Source organism: Pezoporus wallicus, unplaced genomic scaffold, assembly GCF_028554395.1.
Source record: "Pezoporus wallicus isolate ANWC-B61680 ecotype Strahan unplaced genomic scaffold, APGP_CSIRO_Pwel_v1 contig_7505, whole genome shotgun sequence".
NCBI lineage: Eukaryota > Metazoa > Chordata > Aves > Psittaciformes > Psittacidae > Pezoporus > Pezoporus wallicus.
Genome location: NW_026638908.1, coordinates 1,280,820 through 1,305,526, shown reverse-complemented (window position 1 = coordinate 1,305,526; position 24,707 = coordinate 1,280,820). Strand labels below are relative to the sequence as shown.

Sequence of the window (24,707 nt, the reverse complement as noted above, 5' to 3'; positions counted from 1 at the left end):
GCATCTCTTACTGAGCTTAACAGTAATTCTCTTCATTGGAAAAAAATCTCATTGCTCATTATAATTACCTCTCTTCCAAATAACAATATTTGGAAGCATGGGAAGCTGCATGCGATGACTGCGAGGTGTCACCATGAGGTTTTCAAGTTTCTGATTTGGAAATTCTGAACTTGTAAGAAGAAAATACATGGAATGTGTCGCTTGGTAAACATGCAGGGTTTCCATAGGGGATTATGGTATGAATGCATGCCTCAACTAGTACAGCATTTGGAAATAATGCATTAATGCAGAACAGAATTGGTAAATTACATGTGTGGAATTGAGCCATTTATTACTACTTCATTCCTAGAGCCTTTTGCATGTAGCTACGAAATTTTAAAGTATGTTTGTTTATACCTGATATTATAATCGCGATTCTGTCCTTGCATTATCAGCATTTTAGTGTGAGTTGATGCATTTGCTTGATCAGGCTTTAAATGAATGAACTGTATTCATATTTAGTTTTTTTCTCTTTATTAGATATGATGCATTCAAATTTGGCTGTACATCTCTCAGAGTACCTCCCGACTTACTTTACCAGATTAGGCATGATATCACAGTGTCACCCAGTGGAGTAGCTTTTGTCAAGGTAATTCTATTACTGCACCATGACAGACATTTTCACTTCCTTTTGGCTGACTAGCTTAAGATCGAAATGATACTGTAGTTTATATTTTGCTGCATTAAGAGCAGACAGAAGGGGGGAGGTTCAGCCTCCCATTTCCCAGTGTTTCTTGATATTTGTCAGAGTGCTGAGTTTCTGGCAGCACAGGAAATAAAATGTCATCTTTGTGCTTTCCTTTATACTGAAGGCTTATTTCATCTATAATTAAACTGTACTTTACTTGTGCAGTTTGGGGATCAAACAGTAATTATGTGTGTGTAACACTTCATTCTTCTCCTGCTGCATAGCAGAATACTTTCCTAGGAAAAGGCTCATGGCTCAGGAGATGAAACTCCCTTGACTGGCTTCTGTTGTTCACATTTTATGTTATATGTACTGCTGGCTGATTTGTAACAAATTAATAAGTATGGCCTGGAGCTCTTACAAGTAAGTAGCCAGTCAGCAGCATACACATATGTAATGTAAACCAGAAACTTTCAGTAAAGAATATTTGCAGATTTTTAAAATACAGTATTCCTTTAGTGTTTAACATCTTGAGAATCAACAGTTTGATACTGAAGTCCCATTTTAGTTAATAAAGTTATCTAAACAGTGCATTAGCAGGGCTGATGAAAACAAAGAACAAAAAGCTATTCACCTTGCCTTTTAAGAGCTTTGCCTGTGCTCTAGATTGCTCGTATTATCTGTGGGAAGAGCCAAACCGTTGGTGCCTAGGGCATCTTAATTCATTTGTCTTCTTAACAGTGGTTGTCTAACAGTTCAGAGTTTCGCTTTTACTCCTAACTGTTTAGGTTTGGCTTTTTAACATAATTTTTCCTTTGTTCCCTTTATGGCAGCCTTCAGTAAGAAAGGGTGTGCTGCCAAGAATGCTAGAAGAAATCTTGAAGACTAGGATAATGGTGAAACAGTCAATGAAGTCTTACAAGCATGACAAGGCTATAACTCGAATGCTTGAAGCTCGTCAGCTGGGCCTTAAACTTATAGCTAATGTTACATTTGGTTATACTGCTGCTAATTTTTCTGGAAGGATGCCGTGCACTGAGGTAAGGGTTGCAGATACAAATGCAGAAAAACTCTGGAAAAGACACTGTTCATAAAGTACAGTCAGACATCGCAGTATTATGATTTGAAATTTATTTAAACTAAATACCTTCTTAAAAGCTGCTTTTAATTGTAGCACTGAAAATCAGCCACTTGGGATTTATTTGCGATCCTTAAAAAAAAGCCCTAAAAACCAACTAATATTTCTTCTTCCCATAAAAGAACATTTGGAGTTGGCATTTCTGTAGAACTCTTTCCAGAGGTAGATGGGATTACAGTTCTAATAGTGGAAATAAATAAAATAAAACGTTGTAGCTCTTTCATAATTTTCATAAAAGGAGGGATCAGCAGAATCCAAAAACTAGAGAAAATGATCTGAAGTGATCTTGTCTTGCTCCTTACACTTCCAATAAGCCTAAAGAAGTTTAAACCAAATATTCCTTTCTTTTAGTTCTTTGTAATTTTTGATCATTGTTGCTGTAATTCTTGCTATTTTGGGGTAACATAAGCAACCTTTTTATTTATTATATGCATTTAAACCATGAAATAAAATATAGATTGTTTCAATATAATACATTTCATAAACAGATCAAGCAAGTTTAGACTGTGTTTACCAGGAGCTAGTATTTGGTTTAGCAGTAAAGATTTCCAATTAATCTTCAACTTTGCAGGTTGGGGATAGCATTGTCCACAAAGCCAGAGAAACATTGGAGCGTGCTATAAAACTGGTGAACGATACCAAAAAATGGGGTGCTCATGTTGTGTATGGCGACACTGACAGGTAATCAATGGTCTGTTTCTTGCAGTGCTTTAAAATCATAGTAGTTCTTCATAGTTATATTTTTCTTTTGTCTCAAATAGGGGAATTTATGATACTGAAAAGAGTGTGTGGACCCTTTTTTGGATGTTGCTTACTGCCTTGCTTGGATATACAAACTAAAATAATGTTTATTTTCCTGGAGTTTCTTTTAGGACTTCTAGAAAGAACTTTGAGGGTTTCCTTTCTTTTGAAAATCATGAGGAACAGAAAAAGGGGAGGAAATCTTATTTTTTCAGCTGTGAATTAATGTGTCTTATTTATCAAATGAGTATTTTTGTGCCTGTTGCTGCTGCCATTTTTATTTTGGAAAACAGTATTCATAATATAGTAGGCTTTGCATGTTGATATTTAGAGGAAGGCACTATTTTAAGCTTCAAAAGTGGATACAATTCAGAAGCAGCCACCAGAGCATGCAAAGATATGATTAGGCTGCCTGAAATACATCATATGAATAGCTCTCCTTTCCCAGTCAGTCTTTCATCTGAATATTCGCCATGCTCTGGGCGTATCCATCTCTGGGACTAGGCTTGGATAATTTTTCAGCCATAGGAAACAAAGCTTCTCTGGCTGTCTACCCTTAATACCTTGATTGCTGTAATAACTTCACAACTCTGATTTCAGCCAGATTTGACAAAAGACTTGAAATTTCAAAGATACTGAATTCATAGTAACTTCATGAAAAAAAGGAATTAAGAAAAAAAATGTTGGAGAAGGGAAGTAAAATTCTCTTGCTGCCCATAGTGAGGGAAAAAACGATGTACCAGAGCTCTTTACAGTTCTCCCCTGGGAACTCAGGTTTTGCAGAGCACAGGAGCAGTCACGTTCCCTGCCTCAGCAGAGACACAGCATTTGTTGTGTCTTTGATACTTCTAATCTCTTTCAGAATGCTTAAGTTTCTCATGGTTTTGGCTTTTCTATGTAGGAAGGGAACAGAATTGATAACAACATCTCTGCCTTGCCACCCAGAAACTATAGCTTATAAATTTTGAGAGCTATATGGAATAGATTTGTGCTTATTTCCTATGTTTGATTTCTTGTAGCATGTTTGTACTCTTGAAAGGAGCCACAAAGGAGCAGTCTTTTAAGATTGGTCAAGAAATTGCTGAAGCTGTAACAGCAACAAACCCCAAACCTGTTAAACTGAAGTTTGAAAAGGTAAAATGAAAATATTTTGCATCAAGTGTGCTGAGTGAAAACATTGTTATCTTAAAAAGTGAAGAGAGGAGATTTTTCTGGACACTAATGTAGCACAAGGATATGCAGCAGTCGTGTGCTGTACTGTTTCTGCAAGTACATTGCAAGCTCCTTGTCAGAATGCTGCAGCCATGAGCAACAATAAATATTCTTGTGTTGCCATCAGGATCCCTGATGGCCTGTTGCACTTGGCAGCACCAGGCAATCTGAAATTCATCTCTCATCAATATTTAGAAATCACAGAATCACAGAATGGTTTGGGTTGGAAGAGACCTTAAAGCTCATCCAGTTCCAGCCCCCCTGCCATGGGCAAGGACACCTTCCACTAGACCAGGTTGCTCAAAGCCCTGTCCAACATGAACAATTCCAGGAATGGGTCAGCCACAGCTTCTCTGGGGAACCTGTGCCAGTGCCTCGCCACCCTTACAGTGAAGAATTTCTTCCTAATGTCTAATCTAAATCAACCCTGTCAGTTTAAAGCCATTCTCCCTTGTCCTATCCCTCCCTGCCATTATAAAAGGTCCCTCTCCAGATTTCTTGTAGGCCTGTTTTAGGTACCGGAAGGCCGCTATAAGGTCCCCCCAGAGCCTTCTCAGGCTGAGAAAGTTGCAGTTGTTCAGCCTGGTCTTCCTAACAGAGGTGCTCCAGCCCTCTAATCGTCTTCATGGCACTCCTCTGAACTTGCCTCAGCAGGTCCATGTCCTTCTTGTCTTTGCAGACCAGGATATGGTTGGCTTTGTGGGCTGCAAGTGCATAATGTCTCCCTCAGTTTTGTATTACGTACAATCAAAGCAATGTATGCAATTTGGTAGAGGAGATGTACATCATCCCTTGAAGCGATTCCAGTGCATTAATTACAAGCCTTATATTTAGTCTTCAGCCAGATTTAGCACACTTCAGGATATGTCCATGTGAAACATATGCAGATAAAATGAAAATTCATAAAACTCCATTCAGTAAGCTTTCAGAAGTATTAATGACAATAAGCATTTTATAGAAGAACATGGCTATGTTATACTGATTTTGGTGGAAGTTTATAATGGAAAGTCATTAGCAATCAGTTCAGGTGCTCTAGATACTTACATGTACATACACAACTCAACAGGTTGAGTCAGAATTTGTAAGCAAATTGCCATTTTCCACTGAAAATACAGCAGATAAGTATTAGCAAGAAGGTCAGGATACGTATGGAAGGCACAGCAGCATTTCCTCAGTGACCAGTATACACGGACCCTTCCAATGTGAGGCGATCTGTGTCATTAAGCTGAAGGAGGAATTGGCCAGAAAAAGATTAGGTGCAAAGATATACTTGAGAAGATGGCCAAGTGCTTCACTTCAAGTGCTCTTATTCACCTGTGGGTCAAAGTACTGAGTTCTGTCCTAGTGTGGCTTCCTAGCACAGGAAAAGGAAAATGCCTTGAAGCTGGAGCACTGTTCAAGAAGTGGAGCACCTGCGTGTAGGACCTTCTTCAGCTTGAGGCAATCTAAACTGGCTGCTCCTCCCTCTTCCAGGAGAGTCAGGAAGATGTGGTGTTACACTGTGTGCAAACCTGGGAATATTGTTCTCCATTGTTTCTTTTAAAACTGGTCAAGGAATACTGACACAATCAAGAATGAAATAAAAGGTTGGATAAAACAAAATAGATCATGACCCTAAAAATCCATTCATGAGGAAACCATTCTGCAAGCATAAGCATTTAATAAACATGCTTTCCTCAGATCAGGATACTGACTGGTTCTAGGTTCATAACCTCATAATTAGATGAGGTTTGAAAATAGGAAGTTCAAAGCCACTACTTTAGCTGGGGAAGTTTCCTTCTCCGATGTTTAAAATGAAATTACTCTCTTTTTACGAAGGAGAGATAATATGGTTACATCAAAAATGCTGACAGGTACAATCCAGAAAAGTAAGGGTACTCAAAACAAGTTACACTGTGTGTTGCTTTTCATCTGAGCTTCAGGTTGCTTAGCCTTTGCAGCTAGATGAAGTGATCGAAGAATGGGACACCACTGAATCCCAACTTCCTCATCTGTTCCTTTAACAGTCTCTTGATCTAGAGCCACCTTAATACTCCCAACACATGCTGGATTGGGCTATTTTTGTTTTAACATTCCAGGTCTACTTGCCATGTGTCTTGCAAACTAAAAAGAGGTACGTGGGTTACATGTATGAAACACTGGACCAGAAGGACCCAGTATTTGATGCAAAAGGCATAGAGACAGTCCGAAGGGACTCCTGTCCTGCTGTTTCCAAGGTAAAATACTCACACATCTCTTCCTGAAAGTAATTAGAGGATTCTATTATTGCTTTGCGTGTTCATCCTTTCTCAGAGGTCCTAGTCCTTGTGAGCTGTCTGAGACTTCATCTGCTTTTCTGGTATGAGCCATTTGAAAGACAAATTGAAGATCTTGCACAGCATTACAAGGAATTGCACATTCCATCTTTATTGTCTATCAGCCCCTAAAATCCCCATAAGAAGCCCTCAGCCCCATCCATGTAAGTTCTCTAGGAGACCATTCTTGATCAAGTTCACTTTAACTGGAAGTATTACTCCAAGATGAGCGGGGCACACTGATGTGTCTGCTAAGCAGCTCACATAAATCTAGTTTAGCTAAGAACTGATTTAAAATAAACTTCGTTACCTGTTTATTTGAAGCTGTGTATTGGGGGCTTAAAAAGAAAAGGCTTTTGTTCCTAATCAAAACAAATTTATGCCAGTAAAAATGGTAGCCACTTAGGAGGATTTATTTCAGTTTTTAATCCGAGTTCTTTTTGTTTGCTGATGTGGTCAGAAAGTCATGGTAGAATATTTTAGATGATGGAAAAAAAACATCTCTCATACTCTGGAAAGCCTCTGTAATTGTTGAACACTCTTAGTGCCAGAGGATGGATAATGTCATGAAAGAGGAAAAAGTTGTTCAGTAATGTTTATGAATGTTTTTTCATGGAAGGGAATGTAACCTGTTGTCATATTAACATTCTAGTTCACAACTGATACTTTTTCTAAGCATTGTGTCAGTATCTCCATATAGCTTACTTATTTGGAATTCATTATCTTTTAGTTAAGCATATGAGGTTTTCTCACTTTTTTCCTTTGGCTGTAAAGATACTTGAGCGTTCTATCAAGCTGCTATTTGAAACACGAGATATAAGTCAGATCAAACAGTATGTTCAGAATCAATGCATGAAGTTACTGGAAGGAAAGGCCAGCATACAAGACTTCATCTTTGCAAAAGAGTACAGAGGGAGCTCAGCTTACAGACCTGGATCCTGTGTACCAGCCCTGGAAATCACCAGGTAAGGAGATTAAGTGCTAATCGTAGGTATTTTTTATCTTGACCTTTGTACTGCCAGGTTACAGGTAGCAGTGGGGTGTCTCCTTCAGATATTGTTGCAGCAGTTGGCTGTGACTTTCTTCTACATGTGAAGAGAGATCAGCATCAGATAGTGCTAGAGAGCCATTTTATAGTCCTTGAAAGAGCCACGCACATAAAAGAGTAAAGCCTCTTGTCAAGATTCTGCAGCGGTGTGTTCACTGCTGGTACTTAAGCTTTGGGTTTTGTCCAAGGGCTTGACTCTCCAAGGATGCCCATCACTCACAGATAGCAGATGTGTTAAAAACTGTTAACAGTGACATCTCTCAGTGCTGCTAGATACATCACAAGGCTTTAAAAAGTACCTTACTAAAAGTTAGTATTTCATACTGTTGATACTGTTTATCGATAATTGATAAGGTGAGCTGGCACATTTTGCACCTTGCTTAATATAAAAGGTCTTTAAGTTAAGCTATGCTTTTTGAATACAATAACATTCAAGTCCTGGACTGATACCTACTTCAAATTGGATTGTTCTTTTCTTTCTGCGTACTTGAGCTCCTTTTAGTACCCTGGCTGCTCTTCATTAAAATACTTCTTTAAGGAAGAGGTAGCTGGAAAGCAACCTGCATGCAAACCCAAGTGACCGGAAACAGAAGACATCTTTAGGGCTCATGTTCCAAGTTTTAATATTCGGGTCTGTTCATGGGTCTGTATCCTGTGCTTCATAATAGGCACTAACTTCAGTCTGATGGAGAGGTACTGATATAATCAGATGGGGAAGTTTACAAACAAAGGAAGTAACTAAGAATTTGTCCCTGGATGCATTCTAATGGCTATTTTTTAAACAGGAGAATGCTCGCTTACGACCGTCGCTCGGAACCACGGGTTGGGGAGCGAGTGCCCTATGTCATCGTGTACGGCATGCCCGGCCTGCCCCTGATCCAGCTGGTGAGGCGGCCCGTTGAAGTCCTGCAGGATCCCAACCTGAGGCTGAACGCTACCTACTATATCACCAAACAAATTCTGCCACCACTGGCAAGGATCTTCTCACTTATTGGCATAGACGTCTTCAGCTGGTACCATGAGCTGCCACGGGTAAGTGTTCGGAAACAGATTACAAATGCAACACATCTATAGTGTGTTTGGTTTCATTGTGACTTTTAATGGAATGAGCTTTATATGAAGCAACAACAAAAGTTATTTTACAGGGCAGCGTTTGATGCCCAGACATGCAGACCTGGTTCTTAGATCCCACTTACTAAATCAGTTTTTTTGGCCAGCCCAGAGTTAACCACAGTGTCAGCACCTACTTTCCAATAGTTTAAGAGTATTTTGCCATAACCATATATTTTTTTAGCAGTACTAGCATATGCATCTGTTTGGCTATGCCATGTTTGAAATCTCACTATAGTAGATGTTGGTGCTCTGTTTTTCCAAGATGTTCTGAAGATCTTTCTTTTTTATAGAAAAGGTGGTAATGCCCCAGCAGCAGGAACACTTCTTTCAAAAACTGTATCACCAGAAACTCTAAACTATTTCCAAAAGTGATTTTCCTAAAAGTTAAAGAAATCTCCGAGATGAAGAAAGAGATGTATTAGCTGGATTTTAGTCTGTGATTCCCCTGACAAAAACAGGTGGTGAAAGATGGTATCTGTGTAGTTTGGTGACTCTGCTTAGTGTAGACTTCAGCAGCATAGAAGTACATCATGTTCTCCACTGCACGCTTTTAATACAGCCTTGGTGGAGTTCAGTTCTGCTTCTCTACCTTTCCAGTGGCACTGCAACACTCACCTTAAGTATCTCCAACAAGCTGCTCTGAAATAGCAAAAAAAGCCCTGATTTTCCGCAAGGCCAGAGAGCACCGAGCAGAGGTTGTGTTTGAAGCAGTGAGTGTGGGATAACACAAAGCACAAGTCATGCAGCACTAGGAGTGAGTGCAGAGAACAAACTTCCCTGGGTGAGGGGGCAGCAGTGGAGCTTCGTCTGGAAAAATCAGAGCATGGGCTCTGTGGCAGCTCTGTGACGAGGACTACACCGGCACAGAAACTCGATGGAGGCAGTATCCAGAAGGCAGCCACTGCGGCTGCAGCCAGGAACACCTTTGGATGTGAAGCAGATCAACACCTACAAAGGAGCTCTGCAAGAGGCAGAGTTTAAGATGAGATCAGGAGTTTAGCATGTGACTGAGGATTTCCTTGGTTACTCTGTCTTTTTTGGTGAGATTCGCTGTGAAATAGGTGTGGGTGGGTTCTACCCTGTGTATCACTTCTGGGCAATGCTGCGCTCTTTGGTGATGAGATCCATGTTAATAATTTGTGTCTGAAGCCATGCCCTGCAGGCTGTGTTGCACTTCCATACTCCTTTCAAAAAAATGAGGCTGTGTAACACAGGAATAAGGTGAGCTGTTCTCTTTAAAGTTCATTACCTCTTAATTTTATTTTTCTAAGATTCAGAAAGCTGCTACAGCTTCCCACAGCGAGCTGGAAGGACGCAAAGGCACAATCTCCCAGTATTTCACGACCTTACACTGTCCTGTGTGCGATGAACTGACCCAGTATGGGATCTGTAATAAATGCAGAAGCCAGCCACAGCATGTGGCAGTGATTCTCAACCAAGAAATCCGAGAGCTGGAGCGTAAGCAGGAACAGCTGGTCAAGGTACGCTTAAAGCACTGTCAGATGTCTGTCAGCCAAAGACGGGCTGAAATTTCAAAGCAGCCTGTTACTGAATGCCCCCAGCCGAAATTGGAAGCACAGTCTAGGTGCTAAACGTGTTGCAGCTTGTTTGCTTTTTCCCATTGCTGTTGAAGGCAGTGTAGCAGCTGTTCCTCTCCTTAGCTTTGCATAAAACTGAAGGCAAAAGGGGGGTGAGATCAGGAAAAAAAATGCTTTTCTTCTTTATCTTACATGGTTTAGAATCATAGAATCATAGAATAGTTTGCAGGTGCCTTTTTATAATGACAGTGATGGAGAGTTGTGAAAGTATGAGTCACCTTTTTTGCATTAAAATAACTGACAATGTTCTAGTAACAAAAATGTTGTCCCAAGAAATGCATTTATTTATGTGTTTAATATGGATGTGTTTTAGCCTGGAGGTTTTCTTGTTATCTTTCCTCTCGTAGGAATTTTCCAAGCTGTTATTTTTTTTGCCCCCTGAGCTAGAAGTCAGTGCAGAGGATGGCTCACTGCACTCACCAGTATATTCTAGCAGAGCACAGAGCCTCCCCTTGCAGAAAGGTGTCTGTCCTCACCTCATTTTCGTACTGTTGTAGCTTATCATTAATATTTCTGTTACAATGTATTTTTAGCAGTAGCATGTGAGCCGTGTTCAAGACTTGTCTGAATTGCAGGGATATGAATGTTCCTATAGTGTAGGCATTGATTTGATAGGTTCCCACGGGGTTCCGTTGCTAGAAAACCATTACTGTTCATTATTCATAAATACTGCATTAGGAGTGTGTATTTTGTAACATTTGCTGTGACCTGCATTGTAAATGGCAATAGAGGAAGGCGATGCATGTTCTGCAGTTTTCTGTGGTACTCTGAACCTTTTGCATTGCTTTTGTTCTGGAATAACTCAGACCCGGGCAGATGGGGTCAGCCCCATGGAAGGGTCAGTGTTCCCATCAGAACTGTCTTCTGTCTCTGCAACACCCAACGGGTTGGCAAGGCCTGGATCGATGTTGTAATCAGCATCTGATGACTCAGCCTAAGAGTGTCTGTCTCATTTTAATATGAAGATGTATATATCCTTCACAGTTTACATTCTTGGCCCTACTACATCATAGACATGCCGGAGCCAGCAGAAAACTGATACAACACTGAATGCTACATTAGTTTAAAACACACGAAAAAACTATGTGCCACAGATAAAGGCCAGAGACGGCTCCCCTCTACACAAACTGAATTTAGAAAGTGTCTCAAGTACCATTTTAGGTGGTCCCTTGCATTCAAACCAGCCACAGCCTTACAACAGAACAAGGGTGGGCTTGTTTCTGAGGTTCTTCTAGTGCTTACAAACCTGGAACAAATAGCTTAAATCCTGCTCCTGAACAAATGGTTTAAATCCCGTTCCTTTGGGTCACAGTTGCAAGGCAGAGACCTGGTATCCTCCGAGGTGCCATGTGTGGGACATGGCTGAGCAGGGTGGCTCCTCTCCAGCTGCTGTCAGTGTGAATTTACGGTCCACAGGGATTCAGTGGTGGTAAAGGTCTGGCCAAGAGGGTTGCTGGTACCCAGATAGTTTTAACGTGGAAAGAAGGAAAGTAACTAATTTTAAAAGCAAAGGGCTAAGATTTTGACTTGTTGTTGAAACGGTGCAAATGGTGCGGTAACGCTGTGTAATGTTTTGATGTTACAAAACACAAGTGTGGCTGACTTGGTGAGTTTTTGGAAGAACCATCAGAGGTGGCAGATGCTGGAAAGGAATAAAAATAAAATAGCAAAGAGGGGCCTTTAGTTTTCTCAAGGCAGCTACCTTTGGAAACCCTGTGCCTGCTGCTGTTTGATTCCATCAGGTATCTCATGCTGAAAGTACTTTCAAGCAGCATTAACTACATTAAGGAATATCCATGAAGGAGGAGAGCAGTGGAACCTGTGTACCCTGTGCATTTCTGTCTTGGGATTGATTAACTACGACCTGGGAGCTTAACTTGAAACAGTAGTTTATCCAGTCCCTTTCCTGCTTAGAATAACTGCAGACTAACAGTTCTGTCTTGTTTCGGTAGAAAACTTTTCTACAGGACAAGTTTATCATGGGTATAACACACTGCCCCACTTAATCCACTCATTTTCCTTAACATATGCCACCACATCCGAGTAGAACTCCATGAGCAGGACTGAGGCCTGAGCTGTTCAACTCTGCTGCCCAGCGCGGGGCAGCTGATGCCAGCCCAAGCACCAGCACCGGCAGCACAAGGAGCAGCCTGGCAGCTGCAGGAGAGGCTCCATACCCAGAGCAGAGCTGCTCTGGAGCCCTCTTGTGTTGCGTAAAGGATGGTGCTGGTGGGGTTGCCCTCTTCTGCTGTCACTTAGTGCTGAGAACTTCACAAGTGATTTATACCTTCCTTGTTCCAAGTTTGCAATAATCTGTTTTGCTTTCTGACATGCAATCTAGATATGCAAGAACTGTACAGGCTGCTTTGATCGACATATCCAGTGTGTCTCCCTCAACTGTCCCGTACTCTTCAAGCTCTCCAGAGTCAGCAGAGAACTGTCCAAGGCACCGTATCTTCGCCAGCTGCTCGACCAGTTTTAAACAAGCTGAGTCACAGGATTCCAGGTGCTACTTGTTTTTCCCTTCAGTGTTTACCACACTAAGACTATTGTGCATGGTGCTTTTCAATTCTCATCTAGTCCAGGATTGCCATTTTAACTGTTTATTATCTGAAGAATAATGAACGCTTATCCTAACTAAATTAAAAACCAACAAACATTTGACCTATGAACAGCTCACTTTTTAAGATGTACAAATTTCTTCCTTCTTTCATGTTTCTAACATACTGTTTTCTAATGCTGATGTTGAAATAAATAGCTATGTGTAACATCTTGTAAATCCATTTTCAAGTAGAAGTCAAGTTTACTTCCTGGAGGAAGGAGTACTGAAAACCTCTTGAACCGATACAACCATTCGTGTGTGTTCTTGAACTGTCAGTATCAAGACGTGTTACTTCGATATTATCCATTCACTTTATAATTTTGTCTGCGAAATATTTTGTAAATACACTTTTTTACTTTTCAAACAACTGAGTAAAATAATGTGCAATGACTTTTATACAGATAATTTTAAAGTTGGTTGGTATATCTCCTCCTGAGTTTTGCTTGATTCCAAGTAGATGGTTATTTTGATCAGACTGTGCAGGCAGTAGTATCATGTGTAGCATTTTAAAACATTTTTTTCTAAGAATTGCTGTCTTGCTTTAGCTATTAATGGGGCATTGTGAGGAACTGTGCAAAGACATTTTTGTTACAAACCTGTGGGACTGTTGCAATACTTTAAATATAAAATTTTATTCCATTTTTGCTTGTTTTGTATAGACATTTCTATTGCTTCTAAATATGCTTAAAATATTTTCTTTCCTTATGTACTGTACAGTTAAATCTTATTTGCCACCATCTTGACAAAATGTGTATTTAGAATATTTGTATAACTGTATAAAATGGAAAAGGAATTATGTGGTCAGTGCATTGTTTTCTAAACTGGAAATCATTTTGTTTTAGAAGTTAATAATGGAAACCATATTAAAGTTGAATAAAACGATATGGTAAAAATTACATGGGTTTTTATATTTACCCTCAGCTGTAGCCACCTCTGTTGCCTTTGGTTGGCCCACAGTCACGAAACCCAGACTGCTCAAGTAAACCGCAAATCCAGCTCAAGCTTTGGGATCTGAAACCTCAGTATCATCTCTTGGAGGCCTTCCGCACATCCAAAGAGAAACGGTAGTCACAACAGGAGTAAGTTTCAAATCTAGAAGTCCAGAGTAACTTTGAAAAATAGAACAAACTTTATTTACATCATGGAACCTGAGTGTCTTCTCCTGTTAAGAATTTATTATATTCAGGATACAAGTCAGCCTATTAAATTTCACAGCACACCATACAATGTAAACCCGCACCAAGCAGCATAAAACCTAAAACAGCCACAGACTGCAATGCATTTTTGTGCAAAGTCACTAAAAAAAAGTAAAATCAAGGCACAAAACTCTGCTGGCTCTTGCATTCCAGCATTGCTCATGTGCAGAATCAAAGTGCAAGTGCCAGGACTAACCATATGGCAGTGCCTCGGAGAAAAACAAAAGTAACACAAACCAACAAAGGACACTTAGCTGCAGGTTACCTTCTACCCTGGAGCAAATGGGCACGTGCTCATCTTCAACCCACTCCTGGGTTTATGGATGGAAAAAACAGGAGTCTTCCTTACTCAATTCACATTTCTAGTCCATGGACCACAGCTCTTGTCCTCAACAGATAGATGACTTCTCTAGCATAAGCAAGGGAAGGGTGAAGATAATAGAGTTTGCTTCAAGTTAGTTCAGCCCAGAATAATGTTTAAGTAAGTTGAAGTGTTTAAGCTTTCTAGAGGATCTGTAATGTAGAAGACACCATAACTAGAGCCACACTGTAAACAGATCCTCACTCTACCTCTATATGCCAGGATAAAATTTACTTTGGACAGAAATTTAAACATGTGAAAACTAACATTCAGTGTCTGAAAACAAGCCTTGAGGAATGCCAAAATCCACAAACTAGGAAAGCTACAGCCTTGACCATCAAGGATGTCTGAACTGCTGTGAGTTGGGCTCACAACTAAAAATGTCCTAGATCTTGTTTAATCTTATACTGCTTTAAACATTCCATTGTCATTACAGGGCAGCCCCTGCTATTGAGAGTCAGCTGCTAGGGGACAAGGAGAACAAGTCCTGGAAGTATATTCCATTTCAAGTCTGAGGCCAGAATTAAAGACAGTGAAGGCTCCAAGTGCTCGCTAAGATGGCCCAAAATGTAGACATCATCCAGACAAAGGCCTTCATACACCCATCTGACATGATGCTGCATGGTAGCAGTCAAGATAATTTAACTCCCTTCCTGACAGTGCTTTTTCGGAGTCTTTGGGCAAAAGGCTGCTCTTGCCTCAACATTCCAGGCTGTTGCTCCAGTCCTACTATACGGGCTTCCTGATTCTGGGAGGGAGGAAAATGGGGATGAATTCAAATGAATTAGAGGTTAATAAAATAAATAATAAAAAAATAAAATCTTTCTTTTGCACAATATTTTTGCATTGGTTGGGAAGACAGAAAAACATGCAGTAACTGGATAAGGTTCAAAGAGGTTACAGTGTATTTCCCAATGCATCTTTAATTTTCTGGTTCTTTTTAGTACTTGATTATGGAAGATGTGTAAACTATCCCTGAGAACAATCTTATGTGCAGGACATTCCAGTTTGGAATTCCATTCCAAAAACTAGTGTATGGATTATTTAAGATCCTCCTGGTTGCCAGGTGTGTCTCTCAAACTAATTTGCTTCTGGCAACATGGTCAGGGAAACTTTTTTACATCGCTGTCAATTCAGATACAGCCTGTGGATTGCAGTGACAGCAGGGACCTGCCACGGACCCGTTTCTGCATCTCGTGTTGTTTGTCCTGCACCAAAGTCAGCAGCCTCTGCCAGAGGACACCTTTGCCCTCACGGGAAGCCAAGAACTACCCCAAAAGCAGAGCAGGAGCAGTTCACACTCCTCCCCAGGCAGCAGAGGGACCTGTACTTACCATCAGGTGACACCTCCCACTTTCTACACACAAAGCAGTTACTGCAGCAGAAAAAACGGAAAAAAGTTGAAGCCACTGAGGCTTCATTGCACTTGTGTAGTCGCTCCCTGTGCCATTTGCTGTCATATAAAACAAAAGACACAGGGTGACACAGACTTGCTTCTGTTGAACAAACGGTCTCGCATGTACCAGGGCCAGGAGATGGCCTTACACTTCAAAACATTTACCATTAGTTTAAACAAAGGAGAGCCTAACAAGTGAAACAAAGCCTTATTTTAAAGTGCAGGTTCATGCATTGCACTGGGTAAGATGCCACAGAAGTGCATATAAACACACAAGGTAAAAGGGAATTCAGGAAAAAACACAAGGGCATTTCAGTGCCAATAGCAGAGGGAGAGGGAGGCCCTGTGACACAGCAAGATGCAAAACAATTGTGCATTTTCACTACAAGTTGATTCCTGCTTCTTACAAACTTTGCAGAAGAAAGGAAAAAGCCGCAAGAGTCCAGGTTGCACACTCAGGAGATGAGAGAGGGTACGAAACCAGACCCGAAAGTACACAGAATACCTGCAGTCCTGTGCTGTTAACATCTACAGCTCCTTCATTAATAAATGAAACTTTTTAGCAAGAAAAATACTATCAAAAGTCAAAGTAAAAAGACCCTAAACATGAGTACATTCTGATCACACTGCCTTAAAAAAAAAAAAACAATACTCAACCTACAAATGTGGAGAGGTTCAGGTAGACAAATAGACTGTTCAGAGGCAGTCTACCCTGAGCTGCTGCAGTTTCTTCTGGTGAGGGCTCACCACCGGGGTCTCCCTCCTCAGACTCCTGCTGCTGCTCCGCTAGGAAGTGTCCACCTGTAAATCACCACTCAACCAAAATCCAAACTGGAAAGGGGTGAGGAATCATGGTACAGGACAACCCAGAAGGATCCTCCCATCAAGAATTCCCTCAGTCTCCAGTTCTCATTTTAACACATCCCTTGGCACAAGAAGTCAGAAAAGTTATTAGAACCTTAATTTCAACAACTGGCTTAAAATACCACATCCCTATCTGAATACCATCTATTAAGTAATCTGCTTATACAGATGATTTTATCGTCTTCAGACACTGGTTGATTCCAGTGGCAGTGCAGTCATTACAATCACAAGTACTTCGGACTATTGAGATTTGTCACCACTGTTCAACGAGTAAATCAGAATTGCACATTACAGTGATTAATAGAACCCATTTTGTCTCCCTTCCCATACCACACTTTTAAATGACCCAAAAGCATACTTCTCTGCTCCTGACAACTGGTTTTCAGGGGTTCTTCCCCGTCTTAGTGACAGAACCAGGAAAGTATATCCTTTGCCAACAGGTTGCCCAGTTTGCAGCCTGAAATTTGACTTGATTTCCTGGTTTACGTCACACACAAACTTTCAAAGCAGTAGAAACATTCCCCTGTCACAAGGTAAGAGGGTTCAGCATCACAGGTAATGGATTTCTCTCCTCTCTCATGCAAATGTTTTGTGACCAGGAACTGAGCACCTCTGAACCCACCCAAAAAAAAAAAACCTGAGTGGTGTGAGCAGTCTCCTTCTTTCCTTGCTAGTTCTTATTCTGGCATGCACTACTTCAATACATGCCTCACATTTAGAAAATGTCTCTTATGTTTTAACATTTTTGGCATAGTCTCTACATTTTATGTCATCACCCCATTCATGTCATTGTGGACTTCCCCACTCCAAGCCACATCAATGCAGACTGAAAATGAAAGAGACAAACATGCTGAGCGCTGCACCGCTGTGAAAGGAGTCTTGAACCACTCTACAAGAACAGCTGCAATTCAGTTCCATTTCTCTTTAAAAACAGTCACCTTTTACTTCAGTCGTTCTTCTCCCGCTCAGTGTTCACATTTTTCCTCCCAGGGGAGCCACCAGCAACCACAGGGGAATCACACAACACATTGTCCAGCCGGGGCTGGAGAAAGACTTTGGCTGGAGAGTCCCCTGGTATCTTACGGGAGGTCTCTATCACAGAGTTTCTCAGCGTGTCATTCATTTCTATTACCTCAAAGTCTGCTTCATTCCACTCCCCCGCATCCTCCTCATCCTCTTCATCCTCATTAAGCCCCACGTTTGACAACAAAGCTTTCCGGTCCTCACTCTCACTCCTTTCTTTAAAGCTGCTCTCTCTGGGAGAGTTGGCCAATTTGTACATGAGAGGGAAGAGCACCACAGTGACTGCAGACGTTACCAAGGCAGTGTACATAACCACAGGGACATGGTGAAACCTGCCCTGAAGATAGCCCACCACGGCAGGGATGCACATCTCGCCCAGCGCAGCACCAGTCACAAACAGAGAAGCCGATTTCCCTTGCACCACTGTGTACTGCTCTATCCAGGAAATGCCGCTGGGAAAGATGGTGGCCATTGATGCTCCATAGACAGCAGTTCCAACCCAGAGCAAGGCTGGGGACCTCGCAAAGAAGGCCAAGCATGAAGAGGAGACAGCAGAGCCTATGATACTCACCAGAATCATGACGCCAGGGTACAAGCACGCAGCACAAAATATCGCCACTCCTCTGCAAGCGGCAAACGCGCCCCAGAAGACAGAATTCAAAGCGGCCGCTTCATTTTCTTTCATCTCAGCAAAGACTTTTGCGTAAGTAAATATGTAGGAGCCATACGTGACCTCCGCTCCCACATAGCAGAAGAAGAACACAAACAGGAGACTGATAAGTGCAGAGTGGTATTTGGCAAACACGCACTTCTGCAGAGAGGCCTTGGATTTGTCCCGAGCTGAGCTGCCTTTTGAATACAAGATAAAAAAGAAGAAAGAGACTAACAGAAGATAGGTGCCTATGACAACATAGGACCACTGAAAATCTGCACCAAGACGGTGTCTCAGTGCTGACATAGCTGATGCAGCTGATGTTGTCGGCACAGACCTCAGCACAGACTGGTTTGTCTTTTCAGCAACTGCGAAGTCTTCAGAGCCGGAGCCTCCCAGGGCCATTTTAGCCAGGATTGGAGCCACAAAAGCACCGACAGCAAAACTGAAGTGCAAGGCCTGCATATGAGGCCCAGCCTCTGCTCCCCATGTGTTCAGGGCCAGTACATTGCCACCTGCAGATCAAAGAGGAGGATTCAGTCCTTTTAATCTGAAAACAGATATTATTTTAAAGAAAGACAAAATAAACCAAACCATAACCTAGAGTTGCAATGTGCAATAACAGCAGGTTTAGCAAATACAATATGCAAAACTGTAGTTAACTGAAATTCTGCCTCTGAGCATCTTAAACCCATGTAAGAGCTTGAGCTCTAGGAGGGAATTCACAGCAGTCAAAATGAGGAGCCATGCAATGGCTTATTCCAAGCTGCCATGGCTGTATTTAATATTGTGCCAGGGGAGGCTTAGATTGGATATTATGAAAAATTTCTTCACCAAAAGGGTTTCTTCACCAAAAGGGAACAGGCTGCCCAGGCAGTGGTGGAGTCACCCTCCCTGGAGGGATTTAGAAGATGTGCAGATGTGGTGTTAAGGGATGTTAGTTTAGTGGTGGACTTGGCAGTGCTGGTTTAACAACTGGTCCCGATGGTCTCGAAGGTCTTTTCCAACCTAAACCATTCTATGATTCTAATTACCCTACTTGACAATCTGCAGCATTTTTCAGCCGGTTTTTAAAAGAGCAAATTTAACTGCTTCTCATTTATGTAAATATTAAAAGCCACAATGCACAAGGTGAAGAACCAGAGGCTTCATTAAACAACATCCCAGGAAACATCAAGAATCACTTGATTCTGAGGGGCTGGGACTACCCTAAGTGCACTCACACGACTTTCCAGAAGCAGAAAGTTGCAAAGACCAAACTACAACACCCTCGGATAACAATAATGCTAGAGAATAAGGTCTCACATGGTTTTAATTAGTTCCTGAGAAGAACGCAGGAAAACAGTAATCATACAGCAGCGCTCTTCCAAATGAATTAATTAAGTTACACTCTACTGCCTTGCTCCGAGTTTCTCCTGCTATTTCTGCTCAGATTGGGAAGCCTCCCTGCCTCAGGGCTCTGACATCCAAAAGCACATCCACCCACTGGAGACATTTTTACAATTACCTGACAAGATTTTCCCATATGAAGGATTTTTAAACCAAGTGCCATGTATAATGATCCTGCCAGAGGCAGCAAGTACACCTCTGCACTCAGGTTATTTAGCATAACCTGTGCCATGCAAAACCACCTTTTTCACTGCTGGATTCTGTATCATGTTCTCTTTACTGTTAACACAGTTCCCTCAAACTCCACAGAGTTACAGCAGATGGCTCACATGTGCAGCCATTGTTCCTCTGTATTGCCTACCAGCGAAGTCTTTAAAACCAGGCCCCAGCTGGGATGCTTTCAGAGCTGTGTGGGTAGCTAGGATAATACACCAGCCAGCTCTTTCTCAGAAATAAGCCTGCCCTCAAAGTGGTGAACCAGACCCAGCAGTACCTTGCTGGCTGGTAACCACAGGCTCCCTCAGTAAGCCAGGCAAGCCAGCATGCTGCTGGCAGAGCACTGCTGAGGCGCCAGGTGAGCTGCCTGCTGCAGCTCCACACTCTATAGCAACTCCCCAGCACACTGCTGCCAGCGTATTCTTGGCTGTTTCCTGATCTCTATCTGCAAGTCCACCAGCATCACCCATACGTCCCTAAGCGTGCTTAAGTCTGTTGAGGTGGCCTTGCCTCCTGATCCAAACTGCCAGCCATCACTAACCCATCCTAAGCCATGTCCAATGAAGTAATTCCTGTAGGAGTTTCTTTGTCATATCTCTGGCACAACTGACCTTTCCAGCCACACCTCCAGATATTTACTCTGCACTCTACCAGTACATCGTCCTCCATAGGGAATCTCTACTAAGAAATTGGGTTTGAGCAGGTTTCCAACAGAAGTGGGGGATCTTTTTTTCCCCAGGCTATATGCAGTATGCACATACCACAGACTTTCAGTTTGAGAGATACAATAAATTTGTATTCGCAAACACTGAAGTGAGGCTGGCCAAGGGCAGTAAATATTCCTTAATTCAGGGAGATGGATGCCACCTATGGCAGTATCCATCTCCTGTGAATCCCCAAATGCTGCCTACCCAGCTTTAGGTGGGCAACTTTCCAACACAGCAACTGTGAGAATCTCAAACACCCGGGGCCTGCTTGCCCAGGACTAACATACCTCCAGCTAACGTTAATGACCCATGACACATCCAGCTTTCTGTAGCTGAGTAATCTAAAGCAAACACTGCTTAAAGAGCACCTGAGACTTTCTCTTATGCCTGTAAATGCCCACTGAAATGTGTACTGATCTCCAGGAAGCAGGAGGTACCCAGCTACCACATCAGTTACAAAGACACAAACACTGTTAAGTCTTGGGATCAGAATAATCCAAGAATCCCAGCCTAGTAAAACAGCTCCTTCTTTTAATCCAAGACATGTCACATGAAGTTTCCAATGAGTGTGGTGAAGGAACTGTCAGACCACGTGGTCCCTTACCTGTGTCTAGAATTCCCATGGAAGCTCCAATAACTGACATCAAGACAGTTAGCAGCAGGGATTTCTTACACCAGGGTATCCCATACAGACCAACGGTTGTTCCAAACATGGATAATGCTAGAAAGGTTAAAAAAAAAAAAAAAAAAAAAAATCAAACACAAAACACCCAGAGTTTCCATAAAAACGTACAGAAACCCAAGAAATACAAATAACTCATAATTTTTAAAGTTGCAGATAATCTTAAGAGGTGATGTAACCCAGCTACCTCAATTCCCGATTAGCAGAGCAGCTGAGAGAGTTCAGAAGAGTAATTTTTCTCTTAGAAAAACAGGAATTTCAACACAATCTAAACACTGCATTAAAAACCTGTTTTGCTACAGCTTTATTTGCAAAAGGAGCAGCATCTGCTGCTACAACACTAACAAGTCCTCTGCAAGCTTTTGACTTATAAAATAGTATCTTCTGCAAACTTACCTAGAAATGTTACTTTACCACAAAAGCAGCAAAATGTGGCCTTGAACAGTATGAAGTGTTCCCTCCAAGAACTACAGAGCATTAGATTTGGCTCTATTTTAAAAGAACCCAAATCACTGAACTCGCAGAAACCTAGAAAGAGGTTGTACCTTGGCCAGCAAGCAACCTCCACGCACAAATGCTGACTTTCATTTCTTTTCTGTTCTCAGATGAGAGATGTATTCCAAAGGCTTTCTGGAGTTTTAAGACACAGAACTACAAAATTTCTCTTCCTAAATGTAGCAGCAGTTCATTAACTGTATCGGTTCTGCTATTATTAACTGCACCTACAACATACCATTTCAAAAATATTTTTTAGCAAAGGAAATCGTTTTAATTCCCATTTGGGAAGAAGTCCAGCAGCTAAATTCTATGCTTCTAATCACCACAGTAAAATAACCTGAAATTAATAACTTGCATATACAGTATTAGGTTTTTAGAAAGCCTGTACCAGTTCACACATCTCTATTATTTTTCAAATCAATGCTTAGGTGGGGCAAATACTTACAGATCAACGGCGACTGATCTAATTAAGACCTTGGGTTAATGCTCCATCCCCAACAGTGCTCAAGGCCAAGCTGGACAGAGGCTTGGTTAACATGGGCTACTGTGATACATCCCTGCCCATGGCAGGGCGGTTGGAACTAGGTGACCTTAAGGTCTTTTTCAACCCAAACTATTCTATAAATCTGTGATTCCAAACAAAACCAACATCATCATTAACAAAGGAAAAAATAAATATCCAGAGCCCTAGAGCCCTACCCAGGTACTCAGCATACACATCTCAGGACATTTTTAAAAGCTGGCATACCAAGATGCAGAGATAAAAAGCTAAAGACGGGTGCATTAAGCACAGCTTCACAGATGCCCCACTCAAAGCTGAGAAGCAACTTCTCAGTCATCCATTTCAACTCTATGCCTCAAGATTGGAACCTAAACGCTTCCTTGACAGATTATGTCTTCATTTTTTTCTCTGTACAGTAGCAGAGTATCAGCAGTTTAAAGGTGGGAGGTAAACTACACCAGCCATAATCTCTTACAGCAGTTCTCAGACAATAAACATGAGAGATGATTCAGTTGCTTCACTGTGGTTTTGCCATAAGTACTACCAAATTTGAACAGATCAGGAGATGAAATCATCTTCCAGGTGCTGCTGACAAAGAGCTATCCTATGTGGTACCTGAGGAACAGAAACAAGTACTAAACTATTTCAATTAACACTAACTTCCACAGGTGTATCAGTGCCATTGTGGAAGGTAAAGTCTCCTACGCCAGACACAGGCAACTCTGACCTTGTCAGATGCACAAGGAGGCTGAAGGAAACCCGCTTTACTGGTGTTCTGAAGGAGAGGAATAAAGAACAGGGAGGAGACCAAAGGTATCTTAGAACAAGAGCAAATAAGAACTGAGCCAGGAAGATGAAGACAAGAAGAGGGGTGAGGGGAAAGGGAGAAGAGACAGACATTGTATGCCATGACTGCTCCTGCTAGAAGGAAAAAGGCACACAGGGATAAGAAGAGACATAGCTCAAAAACTAGCAATGGAAAATGGATTTTCTCATATCCTCTGAACTACTCCTGTGATTACAGCACAGTCCTATAGAAACACCTAGTTCTGTCTGAATCTCCCTGAATAAAAGCATGGGAAGGAGACTCCTTTAGTCCCTAACTTAGAGCACAAAGGCACACGCTGACATTACTGCACTTGAAAGGAAAACAAGACAGAGCGTCCACTATTTTAGGTGTGTGCTCACAGCAACTGTGAAAATCTCCACCTGAACAAGACACTAACACAACTCTAAAAGAAGCAACTTATCTCTGGATGCTAAGCGTGCCTCTAATAGCTGAGCAGCCCCACGTTGCCAGAGCAAAGCCAGTCCCACGCTCCTATAGGCCAGTTTCCATGTGTCCAGAAAACTGTTATGATCATAAATAGGGGCTCCTATGAAGTTTATGTTTTCATAGCTAGGCAGAAACTGAGCAGCAAGTTTCCACCACTGCAGGTGCTACTTTATGTTTTTCCACTTTAAATAAGTTCTAATTCAGTTAAGGCCCTCCAGTCAAAATCTCAGTACTTTTTTCCTGTATGTGAACCCGAGCACTCCTGGCAAGCTTTTGGAAAAGGAAGGGTTTTACAAAGCTCTCTCCATGCCTCAGCGTGACTGTTCAAGGTCTCTGGTGTGTGCATGCGAAAGCCAAAGCCCAGCTTCCCCATTGTTCATGCATTTCAGAGTGACATTATAGAAAACTGTATATCCCAAGAAGATCTATACTAAGCCTGTTGTTTGATATGAAGGGTAAAAGTTAAGCCAACTGTACTCTTTTCTGCACCTTCTGGTCAATCCAAACAGGTCTTGTCAGTTCATAACAGTTACCACAATTAGTAAGCCCAGTGAGCCCAACCACTTGGAACCCCTGCTGCACAGCTGCGATGCCTGGACACACGTGGCGCCGGACAAACGAACCCAGCAGACCGTCGCGACAGCGAGCAGCAGCGGAACTCCGGCACGTTATGGGGAGCGGCACCTCACGCCCCGGGGCCCAGTGTCCCGCCTCGACGCCACGTCTGCCCCCGAGGCAGCGCGAGGAGGAAGAGGGCAAACCCGTCCCAAGGGTTCCCGCCGGGGGGGTGGGCACGGTTTCGGCGGCGGCTGGCACTCACCGAGAAGGAGGGGGGCGTTCATGCAGTCGAAGAGCAGCCCGCCCAGCACCGACCCGCCCAGGTAGCCCAGAGACCGGCCCACGAAGATGTAGTAGATGTCGCTGACGTTCTTGTGGACGTTAGCGGCCAGGTTTTGGAACGTGGGCCCCAGCACCGCGATGCTCATCCCCTGCAACACATTTGGACGGGGGATGACCTCGCACACCCCCTTCTCTCCTGCCGAGCGGGCGGAGACCGAGCTGCAGGTGCCGGGGGCCGCCAGCCCACCCTCTCCCCCCACGCTCACCAGCCCCAGAAAGGCCGCACACAGCGCGCCGGAGATGCACCACCGCAGCACCGCTCCGTCCCCGCCCCGGCCGCCCCGACAGCCGCCGCCGACCACGGCCACCTCCGCGCGCGGCGCGGGGGGGAAGCGCGGCCCCGTTGCCGCCGCGTGTCCCGGTGCAGCAAACCGAACGTGCTTCTTCCGCTCGGCGCCCGCCATGGCCCTCCGCGCCGCGGCACCAACGGCCGCTGCACGGGAAAGCCCCGGCCCCGCCCCCTCGCATGGCGGCGCGGGGGGAACTACAGCTCCCGGCGTACTCTGCGCCGGGGGGCGGGGGCCCCGCCCACTGCCGTTACCGTGGAGACAGCCCCATGGGTGGGTAGGTGGCGGCGGCTGCGCGCTTGCGGGCGCTGTGTCACCGCAGGTGGTTTTGGGGTTATTTGCGCC

At 42.9% G+C, this 24,707-nt stretch overlaps 2 protein-coding genes across 3 annotated transcripts in view; one reads left to right on the top strand and one right to left on the bottom strand.

Annotated features, from left to right (window-relative positions):
• Positions 1-13,309, top strand: part of REV3L (REV3 like, DNA directed polymerase zeta catalytic subunit) — a 122,030-nt gene extending 108,721 nt beyond the window's left edge. For both annotated transcript variants that reach the window (XM_057413249.1, XM_057413250.1), the window contains 9 exons: positions 520-628; positions 1,501-1,707; positions 2,377-2,486; positions 3,566-3,680; positions 5,837-5,974; positions 6,827-7,017; positions 7,886-8,132; positions 9,485-9,694; positions 12,153-13,309. In XM_057413249.1, coding sequence (XP_057269232.1) covers positions 520-628; positions 1,501-1,707; positions 2,377-2,486; positions 3,566-3,680; positions 5,837-5,974; positions 6,827-7,017; positions 7,886-8,132; positions 9,485-9,694; positions 12,153-12,293 — 1,468 coding nt within the window. In that variant the 3' untranslated portion in view covers positions 12,294-13,309. The remainder of the gene's footprint in view (positions 1-519; positions 629-1,500; positions 1,708-2,376; positions 2,487-3,565; positions 3,681-5,836; positions 5,975-6,826; positions 7,018-7,885; positions 8,133-9,484; positions 9,695-12,152) is intronic.
• A 2,988-nt stretch (positions 13,310-16,297) lies between these two features.
• Positions 16,298-24,479, bottom strand: MFSD4B (major facilitator superfamily domain containing 4B). Its single transcript, XM_057413252.1, has 4 exons — positions 24,282-24,479; positions 23,996-24,164; positions 20,822-20,938; positions 16,298-18,420 (listed from the first exon to the last, which is right to left on the bottom strand). Exons 1-4 carry the CDS (start codon positions 24,477-24,479, stop codon positions 17,177-17,179), a joined length of 1,728 nt encoding a protein of 575 aa, XP_057269235.1. The 3' UTR covers positions 16,298-17,176.
• Positions 24,480-24,707: the final 228 nt, after the last annotated feature.

Bases quoted from the DNA above. Each gene is read 5' to 3' on its own strand.
- MFSD4B (XM_057413252.1), bottom strand. From the start codon at position 24,479: ATGGCGGGCGCCGAGCGGAAGAAGCACGTTCGGTTTGCTGCACCGGGA. The intron at 24,165-24,281 runs GTGAGCGTGGGG...AATGTGTTGCAG, and splicing joins GTGCGGCCTTTCTGGGGCTG to GGGATGAGCATCGCGGTGCT. The intron at 18,421-20,821 runs GTAAGGGACCAC...TTTGATCTGCAG, and splicing joins CATGGGAATTCTAGACACAG to GTGGCAATGTACTGGCCCTG.